This window comes from Octopus sinensis, linkage group LG17 (genome assembly GCF_006345805.1).
Source record: "Octopus sinensis linkage group LG17, ASM634580v1, whole genome shotgun sequence".
In the NCBI taxonomy this organism is placed as follows: domain Eukaryota; kingdom Metazoa; phylum Mollusca; class Cephalopoda; order Octopoda; family Octopodidae; genus Octopus; species Octopus sinensis.
This window is the reverse complement of record NC_043013.1, coordinates 2,036,371-2,063,820: the sequence shown is the minus strand read 5'-3', so window position 1 is coordinate 2,063,820 and position 27,450 is coordinate 2,036,371. Positions and strand designations below refer to the sequence as shown.

The 27,450-nt window shown below is 36.4% G+C and overlaps 1 protein-coding gene across 1 annotated transcript in view; it reads left to right on the top strand.

Moving 5' to 3' along the window:
- The window catches only part of LOC115221005 (dynein beta chain, ciliary-like), a 198,543-nt gene extending 171,792 nt beyond the window's left edge, over positions 1–26,751 (top strand). Inside the window, exons 66-74 of the mRNA XM_036510277.1 lie at positions 300–444; positions 2,314–2,419; positions 4,242–4,494; positions 7,448–7,646; positions 8,657–8,835; positions 10,405–10,526; positions 14,589–14,706; positions 22,613–22,706; positions 24,854–26,751. Coding sequence (XP_036366170.1) covers positions 300–444; positions 2,314–2,419; positions 4,242–4,494; positions 7,448–7,646; positions 8,657–8,835; positions 10,405–10,526; positions 14,589–14,706; positions 22,613–22,706; positions 24,854–26,466 — 2,829 coding nt within the window. The 3' untranslated portion in view covers positions 26,467–26,751. The remainder of the gene's footprint in view (positions 1–299; positions 445–2,313; positions 2,420–4,241; positions 4,495–7,447; positions 7,647–8,656; positions 8,836–10,404; positions 10,527–14,588; positions 14,707–22,612; positions 22,707–24,853) is intronic.
- The last annotated feature ends 699 nt before the right edge of the window (positions 26,752–27,450 follow it).

Below are 27,450 nucleotides of genomic sequence, written 5' to 3'. Positions count from 1 at the left end.
CATGAACTTTCTGCACCAGTATTCAATTATCAGGTCCTTCTCTCGGGATTCTCCATTCAGTAATTTTGCAACAATATTTAGGTGTTTGACTGTTGATTTAAATTTTGGGAGAAACATTTGCTCAGTTCTTGCTTCAAAGCTCATTGCATTATATCATGGTTGTCTTGCTAGTTTAGATTTCAGATACACACACACACACACACACACACACAACACACACACACACACACTCATACTTACATGCATGCAAGCATTCATTCATTCATTCATGCATTCATTCTTCTATTTACCAATTTCAGCTGTACCAATTATTGGTAGTGAAAGAATCAGACAGAAGATATATAAAAATTCTTATAAATGATGTGCTGTATCAAGTAGTTCACAGACCGATGTCTGACATTATTGTTGCAGGATATATCATCCCTGTTGCTCCAGCTAATGTTGGTAAGTTGCACATATAATGGACACAACTAACATATAAATATATATTGCACCCAACTGACATATATATAATTCACACATCAAGCTAACTATACTTTACAAATTTAACATATTTTATGCCTTTTGCATATAGTTTACATTATCTATTAAAGTAACTGTACACATCTAAAAGGCTGTTTATGTATACATAAATATTTTCTGGTAACGATATGATTATCACTGCTTGCTGAGATCTTCCCCAGTCATGTGAAGGGAATCCCTTTTAATTTTTTGATAATGACTGGTGACTTAAGTAAAAAATAGAGATGAATTCAGATTGAGAGATATCAGGCTGACTAAAAAGTAAGCAATGTTTTGAAACATGAAATTCATCACAAAATATTTCAACAATGTGGAAATTTTATTCATCAAAGTAAGCACCATTACAATCAACATATTTTTGCCAACAAGCTACAAGTTTGTTTATTCCAGTAACATAAAAATCTGGAGTTCTGAAGCTGATGAACTCTTTGAACGCACTTTCAGCATCAGTTTGATTTTTGAAATCGTCTCATAGGAAACCATCAAGGTGCTTGTAAAAGTGACAGTTGGTAGGAGAAAGGTCTGGGGAATAAGCTGGGTGAGGAAGAACTTTGTAACCAAATTCCCTCCACTCCTGGAGCATCATTACTGAAACATGTGGTTGAGCATTGTCCTGAAGAAGGATTGGCCCTTTTCTGTAAACCATCAGTGACAGAAGAGTGGCAGATTTTCATTCTTTTTTGGCAATTTCATGGTAATATGTTTCTGCAGTAATGGTTTATCTAGGTTTTAAGAAGTTAAAGTGGATAAGTCCAGCAGTACACTAGCAAACAGTCACCATGACCTTCTTTTTGAAGAGCTTGGGTTTGGGGAAGGTTTTCAGTGCTTCATTTTGGTCCAACCACTGCGAAGAATGTTTTTTTATTAATGTACAGAATCCACTTTTCATCACAAGTTACAATACATTCAAGGAATGGATTGGTCTGGTTATGGAGAAGAAGTGACGAGCAAATTTCATGTCTGCGCATTTTCTGATTTTCATTCAAATCATGTGGTACCCATTTGTCAAGCTTTTTTGATTTTCTGATCCCATGCAAATGGTTGCAGGCAGTTTCCTGGGTAACTGGAAGTTCTTTTGCCAGTTCTCGAGTGATTTTACGTGGATCTTTGTCAATGATGGTCTTTAGTTGACCATCATGATGACACATGGGCATCCACTATGCTCACAATCTTCAAGGCTCATGTCTCTGCTGTAAAATTGTCTAAACCATGTTTGAGCTGACTGCTCACTGGTCATTTCCTCATCAAACATTTCATATTGCAAACAGTTTCAGCTGCTTTATGTCCTTTTTTGAAGTTGAATAGCAAAATTGCTTGAATCATCGCGCTTTGACATTTCCATTTCAGATGATTGTAACAACGGTGAAAAAATATCAATGTTAATTTTTTTATGCATTTGGGCAAGTCTATGTCTATATTATGGGACAGTTGCAAAAAAATATTTTTTTTAAATTCAAAACTCTGCAAAAATCCAGTACAAATTCTTCATGGTTCAAAACATTGCTTTTTCCTCAACCTGATATATAGTCTCTTTCCATGGGGTAAAACAATGGTTGGATTTGCATTTTTGTATGTGTGTGTGTGCGTGTGTGTGTGTGTGTGTGCGTGCATGTGCATACATGAATGAGTTCTATGCATGTGTGTGAGCTTATGTGTATGCGCAGGTATGTGCATGCACATGCACAAATGAGTGTGTGTGTGCATGTGCATGAATGAGTGTGTCTGAGTGTGTGTGTGTGTGTGTGTGTATATGTGAAGACATTATGCTTGAAGGTAGTTTTCATCTTTCAGAATTATGTAATTATGTGAAATGGTTCCAGAACAGGATGAAAGAAACCAATTCCTCAGACAACCATCACTTTCCTCTTTGCGTCTCAAGGGATATCGACACGTTCAGGTTTGTAAGACACATTCTGTTCCCTTTGCTTCTCTCTTGGTCCCTAAAGATAGCTATCAGGAGAGAATCTATGTAGTCCTGCAACCTGAAAATGTTGGAACCTTAACCCTTTCATTACCAACCCCGCTGAAACCGCCTCTAGCTCTGTAGTACAAATATCTTGTTTTTATAAGGTTTAAATTAAAATCTTCCACCAAAACTTTGTCACAATTTATGTTCCTAATACTAGCTGAATCCTTAAATCCTTAAAAATGTTTTAGCCCAAAGGCCGCGGCCATGCTGGGGCACCACTGAAATTCTTTATTATATTTAAAATTAATTGAAAGAAACGCAGAGCATCTCAAAATAAATATGGTAACGAAAGGGTTAATTCCTTAATAATCTCTTTAATTTATCATAAAACTGAACTTTGAATGTCAGGCTTCACAGAGGCGATGACAAATGATTGAGATATTTGGAGATATGCTCTGCTTGAGAAGACTGGTCAAGCCAAGTGAAACCGTAGTTGTGGTCATTTCCAGTATCATGTAAATGACACACATGCTGGTGGCACACAAAAAGCACCTGTTACACTCTTGGAGTGGTTGGTATTAGGAAGGGCTTCAAGCTGTACAAACCATGCCAAATCAGAATGGAATCTGGTGCAGCCTTCCAGCTTACCAGTTCCAGCCAAGCCATCTAACCCATGCCAGCTTAGAAAGTGGGCATTAAATGATGATGATGAACTATAACTGTCGTCATTGTTGTTTCAATGTTCACTTTTTCGTGTTTGCATAGGTAAGAAGGAGTTTATTGAGGTATATTTTCTGTGGCTGGACACCCTCTCTGTCATCGACCTTCACCTGTTTCCAAGCAAGGTAATATCCCCCATGGCCAGTTATGTTTACACAGAAAATTGCATTTACAACTATCGTGTGGTCAAGACAAAAAGACACAAGCACACACATACTCACACACAGATACATATATATGTACACATACAGATGGGCTTCTTTCAGTTTCCATCTACTAAATCCACTCACAAGGATTTGGTCAGTCTGGGGCTATAACAGAAGGCACCTACCCAAGATTCCACACAGTGGGACTGAACCTGAAACCATGTGGTGTGATGTAAACTTCTTAACCACTCAACAATACCTGAATCAATTATTAAATTCTGTGGAGAACCTTCTACATACAGTGTAAATTAGGAAACAACAGTGCCAGTGTCATGAAAGTATTGTAACAATATTGTGACAATATTGTGATAATGTTGCAACAGTATTGTGACAATATTGTAGAAAGTCACGCTTTAAATTTAAGATTCAAAATCCTGCTCAAAATTTACGCTTCATTGAATTCATAATTTATTTTAGTATGTTGTCTGACTTGGTAGATAGTATAATGAACTTACTGTCTGAAAATACCCACATACACACACATATGTACAGCTGCATAGATATATGGAAACTGATAGAAATAGTAGGTAAATCTGCCTCAAATCCCACAACACAAAACAGTAAGGACATATATAAAACAATGTAGTCCTAGATACTCTGTGGCTGAATAATAAACTGGATGATAATGGATTCAAAATCTTTGATCAAATGTCAGCTCAATCAGTACTGACTTGGGGCCAAACATCAACATTGACAAAATACATCTCTTTCTATCTCACACACACACACACACACACACACACCACACACACACACACACACACACACACACACACACACACTCAGCATAACCAAGATTTCTGTCTTCCCTTTTTTTTCTCTTTTTTTGGAACAATGATGCATCTTGTGATAATTCTTCTCAATATTTCTATTTGTATTCACAGAAACAAAATCTTTTTTCGCAAAATGAATGTCATTTATGACAAACAAAGAATGGAAGAATTATGCAGGGTTGGAATATGTCAAGATTTGGCAAGTCCAAACTTATGGTCAAGCCTTGAACTTTGCACAGAAAAACTACCGTCATGTTTAGATTTACCAGATATACATTTTAATCCAAAAGTCAGAACAGGATTTCAGGATTCATCAAACTATGATATTCAGAACTATTCCAATGTTCTATGGGCATTGTGGCAGGTAAATTCCTTTTTGCTAAGCAACATAATAACTGAGTTACTGCAGATGAAAATCTAATGTAAAAGACATCATATTTCATGATCCTTATAAATATTTATCCTATTAAATTGAAGTGTCAGTGAAACAGTAGAAAGATATTGCATTAGAAATATTAGGTTGGCAACTAAGTTCCCACTTTTTTTTAAAAATTTAAATTTTTTAAAGGTTTAATACAAAATAACAACTAATTAATCAATAATGTATTCACCCTTGTTGTTTACAAATTCTTCCCAACATTCAACAAGATTTTCAATACCTCGTTGGTAGAAATCACCCGATTTCGACTCGAAAAATTGATCCAACCAAGCTCTCAATTCTGCATCAGTATTGAACGAAACTCCGCACATAGCATTTGAAAGAGATCGAAAGAGGTGGAAATCCATTGGTGCCAAATCAGGAGAGTACAGCGGGTCAGCGGGTGTGGCAGCACTTCTCAGCCATGCATTTGAATGGCTTCCTTGGTCATATTGGCGATGTGAGGGCGGGCGATGTCGTGCAGCAGAAGAACTCCATGCTGCTGATTAGGTCTTTTCTCTTGAATAGCCGTGTTGAGTCGTTCCATCTGTGGAAAACGGAGTTCCGCGTTGGCCGTTTGGTTCCGTTGAAGCAATTCGTAATGGATAATCCCTTCCTAGTCCCACCATACACACAACTTCATTTTACGCAGATGAAGATCTTGTTTCACACGCAGTGTCCCTTATTTACCGGGGCTAAGCCATTCCTTACGCTGCTTCATATTGATGTACAGGCACCATTCTTCGTCGCCAGTAACGATTCGGTAAAGAAATCGTTGCTTGTAACCATGAGTTGAGCAGTGATAAGCAAGCAAACCAGCAGAGATTGTGGCTCATTGATTTTTGTTATTGTCACTTAAAGCATGCAGAACCCATGCTCCATACTTCTGAACCTTTCCCATCGAGTGAAGATGCTTCTCTATAGCAGTATGGTAGCATTCCATTTTCTCTACCAGTTCCCTTGTTGTTTGATGAGAATTTTCATGCAAAATTTGGTTTAATCGCTCTTCATCAAACTCAACTGGACAGCCAGAATGAGGTGTGTCTTAGAGGTCAAAATTTCCATTTTTGAACTTGGCATACCAATCATGAGTGGTACTTTCAGCTATGGCATCCTCTCCATAGACAGCACAAATGTCATGAGCAGCTTTTGTGGCCTTAGAAACTTGATTAAAAGCAAAAAGAAGGAAGTGTTGAAAATGCTCGTTTTTCTTAACTTGACATTCCATTTCAGTGATCTGAAAATAAACAAAAATTAACTAAAATTAACTAGAGAAAAAAAGATAAATTCCAAAATGATACAAAAATAGAATTCTCGAAAAATTCCAAAATTTAAAAAAAACAGTGGGAACTTAGTTGCCAACCCAATAATTATCAACACAAATATTTTATTAATCTAGAATTTAACCTAGAAATTCCCATTTGGAGTTTATAAAGTATATTTTAGTTTGCGAAATATATCTTCATAAATGTCATATAAAGATTCCATAGATGTTTTCACACTGGGCAAGGTTTATGAGTGCCAACCATTAATATGTAATTGCTTGCTGCTTTTTATAAATGTGGTATCAAAATAATTATAATTTGAAATATTACATTTGGTCTGTTGACCAATCAAAATAATAATTCGAAATATTACATCTGGTCTGTTGATCAATAAAAATAATTATAATTTAAAATATTACATCTGGTCTGTTGACCAATCAAAATAATTATAATTTAAAATATTACATCTGGTCTGTTGACCAATAAAAATAATTATAATTTAAAATATTACATCTGGTCTGTTGACCAATAAAAATAATTATAATTTATAATATTACATCTGGTCTGTTGACCAATCAAAATAATTATAATTTAAAATATTACATCTAGTCTGTTGACCAATAAAAATAATTATAATTTATAATATTACATCTGGTCTGTTAACCAAGCAACATGTGTTTTATGCTATATTTCATTCCTTGTGAGTTTCAGTCTTCAGCAACTACTACTGCCACTCTTTATTTCATTAATTTATTTAATTTTTTAATTATGGCAGGATTGACCATTTTAAATACCACCTTTAATCTCAAGGTAGGATGCACACCTCACTGGTTGGGTGGGGCATAATACTAAAAATTATCACTAACAACAAGGGATTTGGTTGGTTGTTTATAGAATTGAAAGAGCATTGGAAAAAATACCTTGTGGTATTTCATCAACTCCCTTGCATTCTGAGTACACATCCTGTCAAGGTTCACATTGCTTTCCTTCTTTCTGAGTTGAATAAATACAAAAGTATCAGTTTGTAAAACAAATGCTGGGATCAATGTAATCAACCATTCCATAGAAAGTTGTATAATCCAGCAAAGCCAAAGAGGAATAAATGTAGAAGAAAGAAAAAAGCACCACAATAAGTGGCTGTGTGGTAAAAAGTTTGGGGTTCAGTCCCACTGCCTGGCACTGTGGGTAAGTGTCTTCTTCTTTGGACTTGAGCTGACCAAAACCTTGTGAGTGGATAGTAGATGGTAACTCAAAGAAGTCTGTCTTGTGTGTGTGTGTGTGTGTGTGTGTGTGTGTGTGTGTCTTTGTGTATGTGTTTGTCCATCCACCACCACTTGACAACTGGTGTTGGTGTGTTTACATCCTTGTAACTCAGTGGTTTGGCAAAAAAAACCAATATCCTAATACCAGGCTTTACAAAAAATAATAAGGACTGGAGTTGATAAGTTGAACTAAAAATTCTTCAATGAGGTGCTCCAGCATGGTCAGAGTCTAATGACTGAAACAAGTAAAAGATAAAAGGTTTCATTTCTTGTAGAATTACTGTTGTAGAATTCACTGTAACATTATATTTAAATATTTCTTGTGCTGAGAGAAGATTAATTGTTAATCTTTTATTTATTCACTTAATGTAGGAATGTTTGATCCTTAATACTCTGCTATTAAAAGTGCAGAGAGATGTTAAACATATCAAAGAGAATTTCCCAGAAGTTTTAAACAAAAATCCAAGCTCACAAGGAACTATAGAATGTCTAAAGCAACACCAAGTTCCAACATCATGGTTGTATTCTAACTGGAGGAGTTCACCACAGACCCTTACCACTTGGCTTGACGGTAAATATAAATATGTCGATGCTAATATTTGAGTCAACATTGCTTTTTATTTCAACTGATTTTGAAAAGAATGAAGAATTTGGTAAAATAACCTTGTCGTCATTAAGTTGGTGTGTTGAGCATAAATTAACCAGAAATTTTCATGGAAATTCAGTCTGTTTAACCCTTTCATGACCAACCCGGCTGAAACTGGTTCTGGCTCTCAAGTACAAATATCTTATTTTCATAAGGTTTGAATTAAAATCTTCCACCAAACCTTAGTCACAATTTATGTTCCTAACACTAGCTGAAAGATAACTTAGTTATTTTACTAAATTCTTTGTTATATTTAGAATTAATTGAAAGAAACACAGAACATCTCAAAATAAATACAGTAATGAAAGGGTTAAAACTGGAAGACTGCATCATTGAACTAAAAGTAGTCTAAGATAGGTTGGTGCCAATAGCAGTAAATATCTGATAATAGTATATCTCTACTCAGGTCAATTTCTACACACGCAAAATAAATAAAACTGAAAATGAACAATGGCTGAATCAGATATGATTAAATTCACTGTGGCTTAGAAGAAGTGGATTATATTGAGAAATGATGAAAAATTTAATCAATCAGAGCTTTGATTTTTTCCAGTTATGACCTAAGGAACATAGTTATAGCTAATAAAATTGATCAGAAAATAATTGAAGTGTTTCAAATGTGATGCCGGAGCAAAATGTTCAGAATTTCTTGGACTGAAAACCAAAGTGATTTTTCAAGAAAATGAAGGAAGTAAATCATTTTTTAACATGTAATGAAGAAGACAAAAATCTATTTGGATCTCTCTCTCTCTCTCTCTCTCTCTCTCTCTCTCTCTCTCTCTCTCTCTCTCTCTCTCTCTCTCTCTCTCTCTCCCTCTCTCTCTCTCTCTCTCTTACACACACACTTTTTAAATAAATGAATGTATCAAATTCTTTAATTAGTTCCAGTATCTTCAATCTTTTCTTGGGTATTATACTATTTTTTTTACCTTCAGATTTAAATCGCCAACATCATCAGCTCAGAATCTTCCTTGATAAGTTATCTGAGGCTAATATTTCTAACTGGAATATTAAAGCTATGCCACTATGGCTTGGAGGAATGGCCAATCCCGAGACTTTATTAACAGCAGTGAAAACTGATTTCTGTTTCCTTCATAAATATTCCTTAGACATGGTAAGTTAAACTGTTACATTCACTGTTATTAAATATTATCAGATTATTGATAATATCAAATTGTTCATACAGAAGATTAAAACAAATGTATAAAAATGTATTGACAAAAAGTGCAAATAGAAAATCTATGTGGGTTGTGAAGAATACATCTTGTTTATCATCTTGCAAGGTGTCCAACAAAACCCACATTCCTCACCAAACAAACTTGGTAGGGTTAACAAAGGCCCGACTATGTGACAAGCTATACAAGGTTATATGTTACCAGTAACATTAAGGGAGGCCTGACATTTGTTGCTGCTGCCACTGTTTGATGATGATGATGATTTTTTCTACCATCAACCATTATTTACATTTGTGTCTTATGAATGGTTCTTGATCTGCTACTGTTAGTTTTATTGCTGTTAGTATTGTCGTTATTATTGTTATTATTTTTATCCTTTTTCATTGTCTTTATTGTTCTAATTGTCCTTATTGTTTTGTTTTCTCCTTATATAAGCAACACCAACTATATATATATTTTAAACGACATACAAAGAAGCATTACTTAATGCTAGTCAGATGAAGTATCACTTGGCATATTGAAGGCAGCGAGCTGGCAGAAACGTCAGCACGCCAGGCGAAATGCTAAGCGGTATTCCATCTGTCATACGTTCTGAGTTCAAATTCCACCGAGGTCGACTCTGCCTTTCATCCTTTCGGGGTCGATAAATAAAGTACCAGTTTCACACTGGGGTAGATGTAATCAACTTAATCCCTTTGTCTGTCCTTGTTTGTCCCCTCTATGTTTAGCCCCTTGTGGGCAGTAAAGAAAAATATATTGTGTCCAAAGAAGCATTTACAATAAGGTCAGAAACAAAGTGGTACAGAAACTTCTGTGACAAATATTAGAATTGCGTTAAATTGCTAAATTCATTTTTTTAATTGTATATCCTGGTTGGGTATAAAGGTAGGGTATTTCCAGAGAAGCACTGAACCCAAGTTATGGGTTATCAACGCTGTTGAATTCCAGACAAGTACTGAAATTTTGCAAGTGTAGAAAATCCTAGTTTCATGATGGTAGTTCCATTGTGTGGATGCGGCAAAGAGTAAACTATTATCCAAATAATAATAAGATAAAGAAATCCTTTGACACATCTTTAATGATTCATTAGAACCAACTGTACCAACTTTGCTTGAAATACCAGTTTACACAAAAATTTGAAGTGAAAATCTATGTAAAGTTTGTGGTTTTAGGCATCCGAGTAGCACATCATCAGACTTGCATCAAAGAACACTCTAATATCTACAACCACAAACATTACATAGATTTTCATTTTGAATTGTTGCATAAACTGGCATCGCATGCAGAGTTGGTACAGAAATGGTTGTAATGAATTGTTGAAGATGTGTTAAAAGATTTCTTTGTCTTCTTATTTGGATTATGAACTGAAGGCAAACTTCTCTGGTAATAATTCTTTTGTTGTTTAGTTTAAGCAATGCCAAGCTGGACCACCACATTTGACAGAGCAGATTAAATTTGCAGGACATTAACTAAATTTTATTGTCTGAATAAAACGTGTATCATTCCAGGTTGAATTGTGTTTTGATGGAGTTGAAATGGTTGGAGAAGGAAACTGGACTTTGGTCCTCACTGATTTATTCCTGTATGGGGCAGATTGGGACTATAAGGGTCATTGCTTACAAGCTGGAAGGTAAGTTGTCAAATGTTTATGGATGGATGGATGGATGGATGGATGGATGGTTGGTTGGTTGGTTGGATGGACAGACGGAAGGAAGGAAGGATGGAAGGAAGGATGGAAGGAAGGAAGGAAAGGAAGGAAGAGTGCACAGTGGTTGTTTGAAGTTTGAAAGAGAGAGAACGAAGCATGAGAAGATCACAAGAAAGCTTAGAAAGAACAAAACAATAGAAAACGAAGGAATGTGTGGTTTTGTACATGTGTGATTTGTATGAGGAAATGCTTGAGTCATGCAGGCCTGGTCAGCCACCGGAGAAGTCACGAGTTCCATACAGAACATGTAGGATCAGTGGAAAGATGTGCTGTTCAGTTGGAGGATTTAAAAGACATATCAAAAGACTTCCTACTGCGGCACCTATTCCTTCTCCCAGCCAGCACAACTCTGCATTATGCAATAAAATGTGCAAATCTTTGGCAGGGCTCAAGAGCCATATAAGGGCCTCCCATTGCATTATCAATGACTCTCTTCAATGATTCTTTCTCGCAATGGCTTTCTTCATACATAAGAAAGCAACTACTTCTGGAAGACACTAGCCCAAGGTGCCATGCATTGGGACTGAACCCAGAACCATGTAGTTCATAAACAAGCTACTTACCACACAGCCATTCCTATGCAATAAAAAATAATGCAATAAAAATTACTGTCAAAATACTGCCAGTAAATTTATATATATATAAAATATTTATATATATAAATTTACTGGCAGTATTTTGGCAGTAAATACAATATAACTATACTGTTATTCTATCAATGTTTATGTGTAGTGAAAAATTAAGCCCATCTCATTTACATTATTATCACCTTTTTGTTGCAAACAAAATGGCAGAAGTCTATTGTTTATATATATATAACATGCAGAGATATAATTAAATATTGATATGTATAAAGTGAAAGTGAAGCAAAGCAAGTCAATATGTAGATATTTAATATCAGTGTAATCTAAGTATTACTTATGTTGAAAAGAAAAATGCTAAAAGTATATCTACTGTTGTAAAAGCAATGAAATATTAATTCTTAGTAGAACACCAAAGCATGCAAAAGTTGAAAATGTAAAATTTAAAGCTGACAGCTATAAAATTAAATATTGGTTTCAAATTCTAGCACAAGGCCACAGGTTTGGAGTAGGGGCAGGGTTAATTAATCAACCCCAATGGCACTTATTTTATTAATCTCAAAAGGATAACAGGTAAAGTTGATCTTGGCAGAATTAGAACTCAGAACATAGTGACAGATAAAATACTGTAAAGTATCCAGCATGGTAATGGCTCTGTCAGCCTGACACCCAATATAAAATGAAATATTGCAAAGCAGCTGCGAACAGAAAATGCATTTAATATTAAAAATCAATGATGAATAAAAGAAGAATAATAACTGGAAAAAAAAAAGCAACTGAAACAGGCTTAAAACAAAAGAATATTTGTAGTATTAAAGACACAAGAAGAAGACACACTATTAATGATAATAGTAAATGAATTGTTGAGATATTCAAATATACAGTTTACCAAGTAGAATTTCAAATGAGAAGTCACTTGTGTTCACGTATGAGAGGTCACTTGTGTTCACGTATGCATGTAAACTGTAGTCTGGTCATGAACACTTCACTTTGGATAGTGGACAGTATAAAAGAGGTTACTGTAGGGTATTAAGAGCACCATCTGATCATGATTGTTGCCAGAGTGGCTATCTGGCCTCCGTGCCGGTGGCACGTAAAAGACACCATTCGAGCACAATCGTACCCAGCATTGCCTTACTGGCACCTGTGCCAGTGACATGTGTAAAAGATTCGAGCGAGGTCATTGCCAGTACCACCTGACTGGCCCCATGCTGGTGGCATGAAAAAGCACCCACTACACTCATGGAGTGGTTGGCGTTAGGAAGGTCATCCAGTTATAGAAACTCTGCCAGATCAAGATTGAAGCCTGGTGCAGCCATCTGGTTCGCCAGCCCACAGTCATACGTCCAACCCATGCTAGCATGGAAAGCAGACGTTAAACGATGATGATGATGATGATTGTGCATGCATTACTAGAAGTTCATAATAAATGTATTTTTAAAAAATAATATTGAAGATATATAGCTTCATGTGGCCAAGTCCCATGTTAGTAGTAGGGCTGGTAGTGTACTAGCAAACCCTCCTATGACCCAGGTATTTCCTCACCTGGTAATATCAGAACGCCCTACTTTTTCAGTGCATGCTGTAAGTCTCTATTTCACTAATATAACGAAATAAGGATTTATTACATACACAGGAGTAAAATGGTGTGATGTTACCAAATAAGAAAATACTTGAACCATAGGTGTGTGTGTGTGTGTGTGTGTGTGTGTGTGGTGTGTGTGTGTGTGTGTGTGTGTGTGTGTGTGTGTGTGTGTGTGTGTGTGTGTGTGTGTGTATGTGTGTATTTCATCATCATTATATGCCTGTTTTCTATGCTGGCATGGGTTGGACAGGTTGACCAGAACTGGTAAGCAGGAAAGCTGCACCAGTCTGATTAGCTTGGTTTCTAATGCCCTTCCTAATGCCAACCCCTTTACAGAGTGTGCTGGCTACTTTTCATGCCACAAGCACAGGTGCTTTTACATGACATCAACATGGGGCTTTTTTATTTGGCACCAGCATGAGTGCTTCTATGTGACACCAGCACAGCACAGGGCCCTTGCAGACCAATCTTCTTCAGCAAGGGGAGGAACTTGGTAAGCAGAGTTCTATGTTTGCTCAGAGACATAGCACAATGGATACAGTAAAGTTTGAACTCTCATGACCTTGTAACCAATAAGCCTGCAGAACCTCCATTTAATGATTGCATCTCTTCAAATGATGTTTGGGAATATCAAAGAAAAGTGTAGTCAAAGTCTGAAAGACAAACATGTAATATTGCAGTATGTTATATTTTCATTATCTGAACAGTTGAGAGGGTTCTAGATTCTTTATATTTGAATAAGGTCGCAAGCGAAGCAGAATGTTTAATGGCATTTCACGCCTTTATGTTCTGAGTTCAAATTCCACTGAGGTTGACTTTGCCTTTTATCCTTCTGGGGCCAATAAAATAACTATCAGTTGAATACTGGGGTTGATGTAATTGACTCATCCCCTTCTCCTGAAATTGCTGCAAAAATCTGAAATCAATATTTAGTTGAGTCACCACAATAATGAGTTCAAATGCCACATCCATGATAGAATAAAAATCCGACTCCATTTGTCTAACAGTGTTTGTAACAAAAAGTATTTAGTGAGAAAGAAAAAAAATCATTGGAAAAAAAAAAAAGTCAAACAAATGTTGAAACCACCACAAGAATTAGATTTAGTGTAGATCTGTACATGTAGCCATGTAGCCATGTAGCATAGCCGTAAAAAGTATTCTGAACAGAATTTAGGCATTTTAGAAGAACAGAAAAGATGTCTGGTTAAGTAAACAAATGTGATGGTGGCAACAATGATGACAATGTGGGTGTGGCAGAGGGGAAGGAGATAAGAAAGTGGGGGGGGGGGGATTGTGGTGGTGGTCGTCGTGGTCGTGGTCGTCGTGGTTGTGGTGGTGGTCGTGGTCGTGGTGGTGGTCGTGGTCGTGGTCGTGGGGAGGAGGAGGGGGAGGAGGAGGAGAGGAAATGATGATGATGATGATGATATGACATGGTAAAAATGAGGGTGTCGATGGTGGGGAGGAGGAGAAGATAATGGTGTTAATGATGATGGCATTGATAATGGTAAGATGGTGATGTTGTTGGTGGTATTGGTGCTTTCAATGACATTCATGAATAAAAGATGAGTAAAAAGTGGATGAGAAGGAAAAAGAAGAAGAAGAAAATGGTATATTTCTAACATTCATCATTGTGCTACCAATAAACCTCAACGAAATGTCAAAGAAACCTGAATACCAGGGTCCAAAATTGCATAAAAGGCATTATTTTAGCTCTCATAAAAACACAGTTAATTGTGAAATTATAATATTTCTGTAATTTCAAAATTCTACAAAAATATCCTCTTTCTTTCTTTCTTTCTTTCTTTTTAATGATTCCAGCTTTCAAGGACATCAGATACCATTAGCTGTTTTGAATATTAAACTGAAGACTGAATCAAATATCTCATCACATTCGTATGACATGGCAATCTATAACTGTCCAATATATATAAATACTGTAAGATATATTGTTTTTACGTTGGCGTTTGTATGATGGCAAATAAATGGAAATATGAATGCACAGATGTATGTGTATGTATGTTTGTGTGGGAGTATGTAAATATGTGTGTGTGTGTGTGTGTGTGTGTGTGTGTGTGTTTATCCTTTAATTTTAACTTGCTTTAGTCATTAGACTTTGGCCATGCTGAGGCACTGCCTTGAAGAATTTTTAGTTGAATGAACTGATGCCAGTACTCCATTGGTATCTTTTGTTGAACCACTAAGTTGTGGGGATGTAGGTGCTCCAGCATGGCTGCAGTCAAATGACTGAAAGAAATTAATAAAAGAATTAAATACCAATACCAGTTGTCAAGCAGTGGGGGGGGGGACAAAAACAGCCACAAAGACACACACATAGTTAAATATATACATATATATATATATATGATGGGCTTCTTTCAGTATCTGTCTACAAAATCCACTCACAAGGTTTAGGTCTGCCTGAGGCTATAGAAGAAGACACTTCCCCAAGGTGTCATGCAGTGGGACTGAACCATGACCCATATGGTTGGGAAGCATGCCTGCACCTGTAAAGAGCTGACCCAATGTGAAGCAGGAACCCATGACCCCAAGATTAAGATTCTTGTGCTCTACTGACTGAACTAGTTGGGCTAACTGTATATATATATATATATATATATATATATATATATATATATATATATATATATATATATATATATATATATGTATATATATGTATATATAAAATACAGTGTACATTAAAATACATTAAGAGGTTTCCATCTTAGGAATCCCTTACGCTAGAAAGAACAGCTGAAGTCCAAACCACTAATTAGGGATAAATTCTCTTAGATGTTCTTTCTAGCATAAGGGATTCCTATGATGGACACCTCTTATGTGTTTAAATGTACAGTGTATTTTATATGAATAATATATAGTCTATTGACTAATTTTTCTATACGCTAGGCCACTGGTAGTAAGAATTTCTAAAATCTTTATTACCCGGATATTATTAATTATATATATATATAGTATACACCCCTGTGAAGGCACATGGCTCAGTGGTTTGAGCATCAGGCTGACAATTACGAGGTAGTAAGTTTGATTCCTAGACTGGGCTGTGTGTTATATTCTTGAGCAAGACAGTTTATTTTTTGTTGGTCTAGTTCACTCAGCTGTAGAAATGAGTTATCACATCACTGGTGCCAAGCTGTATCAGTCTTTGTCTTTCCCTTGGATAACATTGGCGGTGTGGGGAGTGGTGGCTGGTATGCATGGCTGACTGCTGGTCTTCAACAAACAACTTTGCCTGGACTTGTGCCTTGGAGGGTAACTTCCTAGGTGCAATCCCATGACCAAGGATGGATCTTTGCCCTTTTATATACATATATAACTACATAACTATATATATATTTTATATATATATATATATATATATATAGTATACTCATGCCCACATTTATGTATGTATACAATATATATATATGTGTGTGTGTGTGTGTATATATATATATATATATATATATATATATATATTATATATATATGAAAAAACAAGTCAAAAATAGAAAATGCTAAGATGATTTTATAGTGAATCTTTCAGTACCGGTTTCGGTCATTTTGAGACCTTTTCAACTGTAACGATTAAATAATTAAATTTTGAAAAATTAGAAGAAAAGTTTTTTTAAAAGAATATTTCTATAGTAGTGTTCAGATTTAAGTGGCATTCTGCCTTTCTCTGACTCCCTTGTTTGCACTTGTGTGTTGGAGGTCGTTGTGAGTTCTTGGTAGGGTAGTAGAGGAAGAAAGATGGTGAGGAAAGGGGGTGGGAGAATCTGGGAGTGCCCTGATGGTCGTATTTTGAATGGTCAGGGGTGGCTGGCAGTCTCAGTTCAATTCAGGAGAATATTTATATTGACAGGCTTGTTTATAGAATTAGCGTAGGTGTTATACTAAAAAACATTAGTGACAAAGTTAAGGGGTAGGAGGTGGAGAAGTAGAAGAAGAAGAAGAAGAAGAAGATGACGATGTTGATGATGATGATGATGAAGAAGAAGAAGAAGAAGAAGGAGAAGGAGAAGATGATGGTGAAGGTGGTGATGATTATGACGACGATGATGATGATAATGATGATGATGAAGAAGAAGAGGAAGAAGAAGAAGAAAAAAACAGAGAAGGGAGAATATGAATGGGTTAAAGTAGTGAGGTGTTGTATGACTTGAAGTTGGTATGTTATGGATTATAGCTGTGATTTAAGCTGTGATTACTAATGGATTCTTTGGAATGTAATATTTGTGTGTGAATATTTCTTTTATTCTAAAGTTGAGGTATATTAATTGTTTGTCGTAGACCCGTTAAGAAGTGGCCTGTATTTTGCAATAAAGAGAGTTTCTTTACTTATTCGTTGTCTCGAGGTTGTATCGTCCCTAAATTGGTAGAGGGGGAAAATCCTGAAGTTTGGTGTTTTTTTGTTGGCGCAAGTATCTATGTGTTGGCTAAAAGCTATTTTTCTGTTTTGGGGAATTTTTATCTGGGATCTGTGCAGGGCCATTCGTTTACGCAAACCATTTTTTGTTTGGCCTATGTACTGCTCTTGACACCCGGAGCAGGTTAGTGAGTATATTAGGTTCTCCGAAGCACATGTGAAGTTGCTTTTCACTGTAAACCGTTGTCCCTGTTTGAAGGAGAACTCTGATCCCTCAATTAGATAGTCGCATATCCCACAATTGGGTCTTCCACATTTTTTTACTGTCGGCTTCTGTGTTGAAGAGTGAATTCGGGCTTGTGTTAGGAGACTTTTCATGGATTTAGGCTGTCTCTTGCTTTTTATGATCGTGTGTGTTTGGAGGATTGTGTTCATTCTGTGGTCTTTTTTTAGGAGGGGTATGTTGTGGAGGATGGTGCCGAAGGCTTCGTTATTGAGAGGGTTGTGTGTGGAGATGTATGGTAAGGCTTTTGGTTGTAAGTTTTTCTTTGATTTGGGATGTCTCAGTTCCTTGATGTTAAGTTGAAGGGCACGTTGAATGCACTTGTCAATAAGTGAAGGTGGATAGTTCCTGGTGATAAGGGTATCTTTTAGTTCTTGTAGTCGTGTGTCTCTGGTGTTTGTGTTCGAGACTATAGTGCATATCCTTTTTGCTAGGTTGAAGGGAATATTCATCCTGGTGTGTCTGGGGTGGCATGAATTGAATGGAAGATATTGCTTAGAGTCTGTAGGCTTATAATATATGTCTGTTTCTATTATATTATTAGCTTTTTTAATGAGGATATCGAGGAAGGGGAGTTGTTGCTGGCTATATTCCATCGTGAATTGGATGTTTACGTCCAGTCCGTTTAAAATTTCCTGGAATTCTATGAGTTTTTCTATATTTTTATGCCAAAGGATGAAACAGTCATCTAGATATCTCTTCCAGTTGTTTTCTATGTAGATGGAGAAAGGGCTGCCATATCTTTCTAGAACCTTGCGATACAGACTGATCTCTAGATATCCTATGACTAGGTTGGCAAAGGAGGGGGCCATTCGTGTACCCATCGCAGTCCCCGATTTTTGTCGGTAGAAGTTGTCATTGAAGGCGAAGAAGTTATTTTCCAGGATGAATTTAACCCCTTCTATCACGAATTCTTTTTTGATGCGATATATATATATATATATATACATACTGTTGCCTAAGAATCCATGAATGAGGGAAACAGGCACTCATGCATTGGTCAAAAGAGTGGGTATGTCAACTATTTATGCAATTTCAATATTATAAACCTGTTTCTGGTGATTTTGATTGGTTTCAAGCATATGAGTTTGGGGAAATCAGTCTTGATAATAGTAAGAAGTGTTGAAATAATATGGCACAGGCTCTTTACTACTGGAGGTTAGAAAGTGTCAAATCCAAAACAAAAAGTGTATGTAAAAAAACCCATAACACATTAGAGTTGTGGACAGGAATCAGAGACTGCCATCAGTTGATTTGTGAGCAGGAAGTGGGGTTGGTAGTGGAAGATGGTTTAATCTTAGAAACATGTGTGGACGTCTATATGTATATGTATGTGGGTTTGTATGTGTGTATATAAAGCTGTGTGTGGCAAACCTTATGCCAAAACCTCAGATTGTGGTGATGGAAAATACAGATGGTAAAAGTTCTACCAGTATTCAGGTATGTACTGACATTGGTAAGGGCAGGATCAGAAATTTCTGCTTTTGCAGTTAAAGTTAGAATCCAGGAGAAGAAACTTCTTTAGTATAATACTTTTCTCTGCTTAGCAGAGCTTGACTTTCTACTATTATTGAAGCAAGGTTTACCTCACTCAGGTATTTTCTACTTGATATTGCAATGACTCATATGTGCCTTGCTCAGGCTGTAATATTTTGCCTCTTCAGGATCTTAAAGGAGGATTTGTGGTTGTTAATTCTGTTCTAGAAGGGATCTTTGTTCATACACATTTCTGCATGTCTGTTCTGTCCACTGGGATCCTTTGATTTCACATCTGTCTTATATACTGTAGTCTCTGTGTTGCATTTGGTCATTTAGTGGACATGTGGTGTTGCCTCTTTGGAACAAAAGATTCCATTCTGGGTTTTCTCCCATAGTGTTTTTCCAAACAATTTTTTGTTATTTCTTTACTGCCCACAAGGGGCTACACCCAGAGGAGACAAACAAGGACAGACAAACAGATTAAGTCGATTATATCGACCCCAGTGCATAACTGGTACATATTTAATCGACCCTGAAAGGATGAAAGGCAAAGTTAGCCTCGGTGGAATTTGAACTCAGAACGTAGCAGCAGACGAAACACCGCTAAGCATTTTGCCTGGCGTGCTAATGTTTCTGCCAGCTGTAAACTGGATTTGGCACTTTCTGACCCTCCGGAGGGAATGAGTACATACCATACTATTTCTGCCAACCCTTCTGATGAGTGCTGAGACTGATTCTCCAAAAGTGTCGTGTATGAAACCATTTGGTGAAATCAGCTGAAATGTGTCTGTAATACAATGTTGTCAGAATATTTAAAATGCATAGACATATATAGGTGCAGGTATGGCTGTGTGCTAAAAAGTTTGCTTCAAAGTCACATGATTCAGGGTTCAGTCCCACTGTGTGGAAACTTGGGCAAGTCTCTTCTACTATAACCACATGCAGACCCAAGCCTTGTGAGGGGTCTTGGTAGATAGAAACTGAAAGAAGACCATCGTGTGTGTGTTTGTGCTTGTGTATCCTTATCTTGACATGACATGATAGTTGTAAATGGTTGTTACTGTCATACTGGCAGCATCATTCATTTCTAGCTTATTGTGAGAACATGTCTGGCCATCATGGGGAAATATTACCTTGCTCAAAAACGGGTGAGGGTTGGTGACAGGAAAGGCATCTAGCTGCAAAAATCTGCCTCAGTAAATTCTCTCCAACCTATGCATGGACAAGCAGGTGTTAAAATGATGGTCAGATAGACAGATTGATTGATTAGGGAAAGAGTTAGCCTAAAGGAGAGGTAGTTTGGTTTTGTGTTTGGAAGAAGTACTACTGATGCTGTCTTCCTAGTTAAACAACTACAGGAGAAGTACTTAGCTAAGAGCAAGATGCTGTACCTGGCACTTTTCAACCTGGAGAAAACCTTTGGCAGCATCATTTCTTTGGCAAATTGGTGGTCACTAAGGAAACTTGAAGTAGATAAATCACTTATGTGAGCCATATAAGCCATAAAAAATGGTACTCTCATAAAAAATGGTACTCAGAGCTAGCAACAAGTACAGCAACAAATTCAGCGTAGCTTCAGAGGTTAGGCTTTTCTAGGGCTCAGTTCTTAGCCCCCTTTGATTTTAGGTTTTGCTTCCACACCTAGAATTTCTTTTCTAATTCTTACACACATTCAGATATAAGAAATAGATCATCAGTATATAGTATTTCCCATGGACATCCTTCGTTATAGCCTGAAAGACTATAATAAATGGAAGAGGACTGAAAACTGAGCCTCAGGGAACATTTACCTGCACCCTGAATTCATAGCTCTACTCCTTGCTAACCCTCACCTTCTTTATGGTTTAAAATGGCTCTCTCAAGCTATCTGTCTATTCTTAGCTTCCTCAGCGACCACCAGATTGTAGAGTGATCTCCAGGTCAGTGAATACTAAGTACTGCAGCTTATTTTAGTTTCACTAGGAAGAAACCGGGGTAAAATGAGTAATCTCTGATTTCTTGTTATTTTCTTCTTACCTGTTTGAAATCATTACATTGCAAGTATTGAATCCTCATTTTGTTATTGTTGCATCGTCTTTAGAAGTAAAAATTGGTTAGCATAGTTGTTGTTGTTAAAGCTGGGTTAATTTAGGACATAACAAGGTGACAGGTACTTTTTTTTTCAAGAAATGTTTCTTCAACTTTGACCCAATTGTAGTTGAGGTTGCTAACAAAATATCTGGATTATCTCTGGTGTTAAGCAATTAATATTCTTTTCTCTGTTGGATTCTAAGTTAATTTTCCTCCACGTTAATGTCTTTTTTGATAATTTTTACTATTCAAAAAGAAAAAAACCTACAACGGGGTAAAATGAGTAATGACTAATTTCAATAAATTCTTCTCTTTAACTGCATGGTATACTCTTTTGCTCTTTTACTTGTTTCAGTCATTTGACTGTGGCCATGCTGGAGCACCGCCTTTAGTCGAGCAAATCAACCCCAGGACTTATTCTTTGTAAGCCTAATACATATTCTATCTGTCTCTTTTGCCGAACCACTAAGTTACGGGGATATAAACACACCAGCATCGGTTGTCAAGCGATGTTGGGGGAACAAACACAGACACACAAACATATACACACATACATACATATATATATATATATATATATATATATATATTATATATATATATATATATATATATATATATATACATACATATAAACGGACGGGCTTCTTTTAGTTTCCATCTGCCAAATCCATTTACAAGGCTTTGGTTGGCCCGAGGCCATAGTAGAAGACACTTGCCCAAGGTGCTATGCAGTGGGACTGAACCCAGAACCATGTAGTTTGTAAGCAAGCTACTTACTACACAGCCACTCCTACGTATGTAAAAATATTGTGAAGAGAGTGACTCCAACAGATCGGGAAGAAGCTGTAGAGAATATTTTATGTTGAGGTTTTTGATTTAGTTGAATTTTGTTGTCCTATTAGGTGCCATTTTCCCATGATCCTCTTTCATTTGACCAAGATATTTAAAACTTTTGATGCATTTCTGATCTTCCTGTTGTCTAAGGATGATAGATATTGATGTGTATTTACTTGACATTGTCTTACTCATTTTGCCCCTGCTAAATTCCTCTTTTATATACTCAAAGAGGACAGAGATAATATTCTGAAATGGTGTTCGGATTGTTATAACATTTTTAATGTATTTAGTGAAAGGTCATTTGTTTTGCTGATAGAGTTTGTAAAAATTATTTTTTACTCAAAGTAAAAAATTCGTTAAAACCTCTTCATTGCCTATTTATTTACTTATTTACATGTCTGTACACGTGCACACGCATATACATACATGTATGTGTGTGTGTATTTGTTGACAAAAGCAAGCATTAAAATTGTTTTGAAACTAGATACGTAGTGCACTTTACGGTAAAGGGATGGATACACATGTACCAACGCAGTGCGAAAAAAGGCACTCTAATTTTCTCAGATATTTTACATCAAGCTTCAAAAATTACAGCTCATTGTATAGAAGTGTACCGAGATACAGTGGTTGATACGTGTGGTAGAAAGTAGATTTTTTCACCCAGTTATCAATAAAGTAACAAAGAAAGATAACTCTCCATACAATATTCTGAGTTATCTCCCTTGAAAATTAATTTTTTTCCATAATGTTATCTGCTTTATAATTTTAATTTTATATTCGTTTTTTTCTTAAATTGAAACTTAGAACCGTCGCGTTCATGTGGGATCCAGTAACTTCATTTGCAAACCACCGCCTGAGCAGTGGGCTTTATTCCGAACTGCACTCATTCTTAATCCAGGTAAGCTTTAATAAGGTATTTTATACATCTAAGAATTTATTTTATAAGCCACTTTTAAATACATCTCCCTCCATTTTTAAGGGATAGATTATCTGCTAATACCAAATAAATTGTAGAAATTGATTCAACTATTATAGAATAAAGGATGTGTCCTAATTTCCAGCATGGAGAACGGACGTTAAACGATGATGATGATGATGATTATCAATCAATACCTAATAAAGATCAGCTTAACAGGAAATATTTTAATATCCCTGTTTTAAATATAAAAAATACATTATCTGCCAATACCCAATATATTAGAGAGGTCGATGTAGTTGTTATAGAATGAATGAAATATTTTAAGCTTCCTCTTATAAATTAACTCTATAATTTATTGGATATCATAATTATAAAGATTGATGCTATGAGGGAAATATTTTAAGGTAAAGAATCTTGTCACAGGTATCAATACATACTGCTAAGAGTCTGAGTTGCATCATAGTCAATGGGTTTCTACACCTGTGATTGAAAGTCAAGTAAATTACATAAACACTCCTAACTTACCATTTGTTCTGTTATGATTTATTTATTCAATTTACATAATAAAAGATGACATCTACTTTGTTTGTCCTCAGTTTAGTGATTAACAATGTAGAGTGACTGAAGACTTGCCAAAGAAGAGTATCATGTTGAATTGGCATCACCATTTATGATGTTCTAAAGAAAATAACTAATACTATAGAATATCTTTAAGGTGACGAGCTGGAAGAATTTTCAGCATGCTAGGCAAGATGCAACATTTCATCCATCTTTATGTTCTGGGTTCAAATTCTATGAGGGAAATAAAGAAGTATTTGAGCACAACAGGATTTGAAATAATGATTCTGTCATATTTTGTATGAAGAATTAAAAGATATACAAAAAGTGTTGGGTAAATAAATTTATGATGTTTGTTGGCTGATAATCTTCTGAAACATGTCGACTCATTGAAAGAGATGAGAAGTATAGAGATGCTATTACTTGGTCATTCATCATCATCATTATTTCATCTGCTTTCCATGCTGCCATGGGTTGGACAGTTTGACAGGGGCTGGCTAGGCAGAAGACTGCACCAGGCTTCACTGTTTTGGCATGATTTCTACAGCTGGATGCCCTTCCTAGTGCCAACCACCTTACAAAATGGACTGAGTGCTTTTTTACATGGCACCAGAATCAGTGAGGTCTGTTTTGGCATGGTTTCTACTGCTGGATGTGTTTCCTAAGGCCAACTACTTTACAGAGTATACTGGGTGCTTTTTACGTGGCACCAGCACCAATGTGTTAATTATTCTTGGTACAATTTAGCCAAGTTAACAGTTCTATGTTTAAGAGCTGGATATCTAATACTAATCAGTTGTTGAATTCTTGTCTAAACTGAACAGTTTAATTTTTACTGCTATTGTCCATAAGAAACTTTGGAGAGAACATGAAATAAGTCTTTTTTAAAACAGTGGATCTCGAAGGAAATAAAGCTGTAAATATTAGATAGAAGAAATCAAAGCTGCCTTGGAACTTGAACCTACATCTCCTGTAAACATGTCAAGTGTTCTACCATTAAACCTTAGCAATCTTTTGAATTTGTCTATCCACTTTAGAAACTTTATTCTTACCAGTTTTTGGTGTTGTAAAGCGAAGGTCCATGACTCAGTGGTTAGAGCGTAGAGCACAGAATCATGAAGTAGTGAGTTCAATTCTCAGACCAGGTTATGAGTTGTGTTCTTGAGCAAGACTCTTTATTTCATGTTGCTTCAGTTCACTCAGCTGTAGAAATTAGTTGCAGCATCCCTTGTGTCAAGCTGTATCAGCCCTTGTCTTTCCCTTGGATAACACCGGCTGGTATGCATGAGCGACTGCTGGTCTTCCATCAACAATCTTGCCAGGACTTGCGTCTTGGAGGGTAATTTTTGTAGGTGCAGTGGCCATTCGAGACACAAGTGAGGAGTACATAAAATAATACTTTTTTTATGGAACAGCGAATCTTGAAGGACATAAAGCTAGATTTTCAACCCAATATTTATGTGCTGTTATTTATAGTTTTATATGTGCTTCATGATCCACCGTTCCAAAAAAAAAAAAAAATTTAAATCTATTTTGATTATTTTTTATTTTTTTTATTTCTGTCACAGGTGAACTCAATAAATATCTTCTGAAACTGAAGCCACAATGTTCAACTGAAAGCTTGATCTTGAGTCTCCAATATTTACTGGATCAACATAAGTCAGTGGATCAAAATCTGCCTCAAGATTGCCATAAGGAGAGCCCCAGTATTAGCTTGATGTCTCCAGGAAGAGGCTTGACAGAAGAGGAAGGGCCACTTATGGAAATGACAGCTGCTCCTGACAACAATGATGACATTTCAAGAAAAGATTTGGAAATTTCTAAATATTTGTTAGAGAAGCAAATTGATCCAGAGTTTTATGCAGCCAATGTCTATGATGGTGGTACTGAAGGTAACATTAATGGGGATGGTGCTAATAGTGTTGGTGGTGGTGGTGGTGGTGATAATGGTGTTGATCGTGTTGGTAGTATTTGCAATCAGGATGATGATGGTGGTGGTGGTGGTCATGGTGGTGGTAATGATGACATGAGTAATAAAAGTGATGAAGACACTAATGGCAAACCTGATAAAGAACCAGAATTATTACAAGATCACCTGAAATCCCTAAATAATTATATTCTTTTGCAAACTGAAACATTAGAAGATGATGATATTGATACACTGGTTCGTGTGTCTCAAGATGATAGACATGAAGTTGATGGCTTCCTAGCTAAGGAGTCACAAATTGATGACTCACAAGTTGGTGGATCACAAGTTGATGGGTCACATGTTGAAGGATCACAAGTTGAAGTATCACAAGTTGAAGGATCACAAGCTGAAGGGTCACAAGCTGAAGGGTCACAAGCTGAAGGATCACAAGTTGAAGGTTCACTAGTTGAAGAGTCACAAGTTGATGGGTCACAAGTAGATGGATTGCAAGTTGATGGATCTCAAATAGATGGGTTGCAGGTTGATGGATTACAAGTTGATGGATCGCAAGTTGATGGATTGCTAGTGGAGGGATCGCTAGTTGAAGAGTCACAAGTTGATGGGTCACAAGATAATATATTACAAGTTGATGGGTCACAAGTTGATGGGTCACAAGTTGATGGATTGCAAGTTGATGGATCACAAATTGATGAGTCACAAGATGATATATTACAAGTTGATGGGTCACAAGTTGATGGATCACTAGTTGATGGATTACAAATTGATGAGTCACAAGATGATATATTACAAGTTGATGGGTCACAAGTTGATGGATTGCAAGTTGATGGATCACAAATTGATGGATTACAAGTTGATGGATCACAAATTGATGGATCGCAAATTGATGAGTCACAAGATAATATATTACAAGTTGGTGGATCACAAGTTGATGGATCACTAGTTGAGGGATTGCTAGTTGATGGATCACAAATTGATGGATCACAAGATAATATATTACAAGTTGATGGGTCACAAGTTGAAGGATCACAAGTTGAAGCATCACAAGTTGATGAAGCTCAAGTTGAAACACAAGTTGATGGATCCCAAGTAGATAGGTCACAGGTAGATGAATCATACAAAGATGAGCCACAAGTTGATGGATTGCAAGTTGATGGATCACAAATTGAAGAGTCACAAGATAATATATTACAAGTTGATGGGTCACAAGTTGATGGATTGCAAGTTGATGGATCACAAATTGATGAGTCATAAGTAATTGTGCCACTAGTAGGTGGGTCATGTGTTGAGAGATCACAAGTTGGTAATTGTGGTGGTAATGATGGTTGTGGAGGCAGTATTGTAAGTGGTGATTATGTTGAGTTGGGCCAAAAAGAAAAGGATTATAAAAAGGATGTGATATAGTTGGTGATAGTTCTGGTGGCTGTGTTGGTGATGATTATGATGATGAAAGAAAAGGAGAGTACTGCAAGGAAAGGAGATCAGAGAAGGCGAGTATACAGGTGTAACAAAAATTGAAAATAAAGGTGTGATGATTGATGGTATTTGTTGTTGTTTAACCTTGGGTATTAGTAAAGGTAACCTTAAAGGAATTCATAACAAAGATATTGCAAAAGATATTAATACTAATAATGGTTTCTAATTTAGGCACAAGACCAGCAATCTTGAGGAGAGGTGTCTTATTCTATACCGTCATCTCCAGGTACTTTATTTTATTGACCTCAGAAGAATGTAAAGCATAGTTGACCTCAGCAGGATTTGAACACAGAGAGTAATGAAATGGAGCAAATCCTGAAAGACTGAAGTTTTCAGCATTTGAGATGTTAAAAAATCTTTTAATTTAAATAAATTTAAATAAATCTAAGATTTTGAAAGGTCTCCCAACTCTGCAAACTTTGAATTAAATTCTCAGAGCCAAGTTGGAAACTTTTGTCATAAAGGATTTTGTCTGAAGCTTTAACAATTCTTCAAAATAATTCAAAGATAGGATTTTTTAACATAGACAAAAAATTGAAAGTAGGAAGTTAATCATGCCACCGGCACGAGGGCCAGTCAAGTGGTACTGGCAATGGCCACGCTCAAATGGTGCTTTTTATGTGCCACCTGCACAGGAGCCAGTCCAGCGACACTGGCAATGACCTCACTCAAATGTTTTTTCACATGTCACAAGCACAAGTGCCAGTAAGGTGATGCAGGTAGCAATCAGGCTTGAATGGTGCTTTTTACATGCTACCGGCA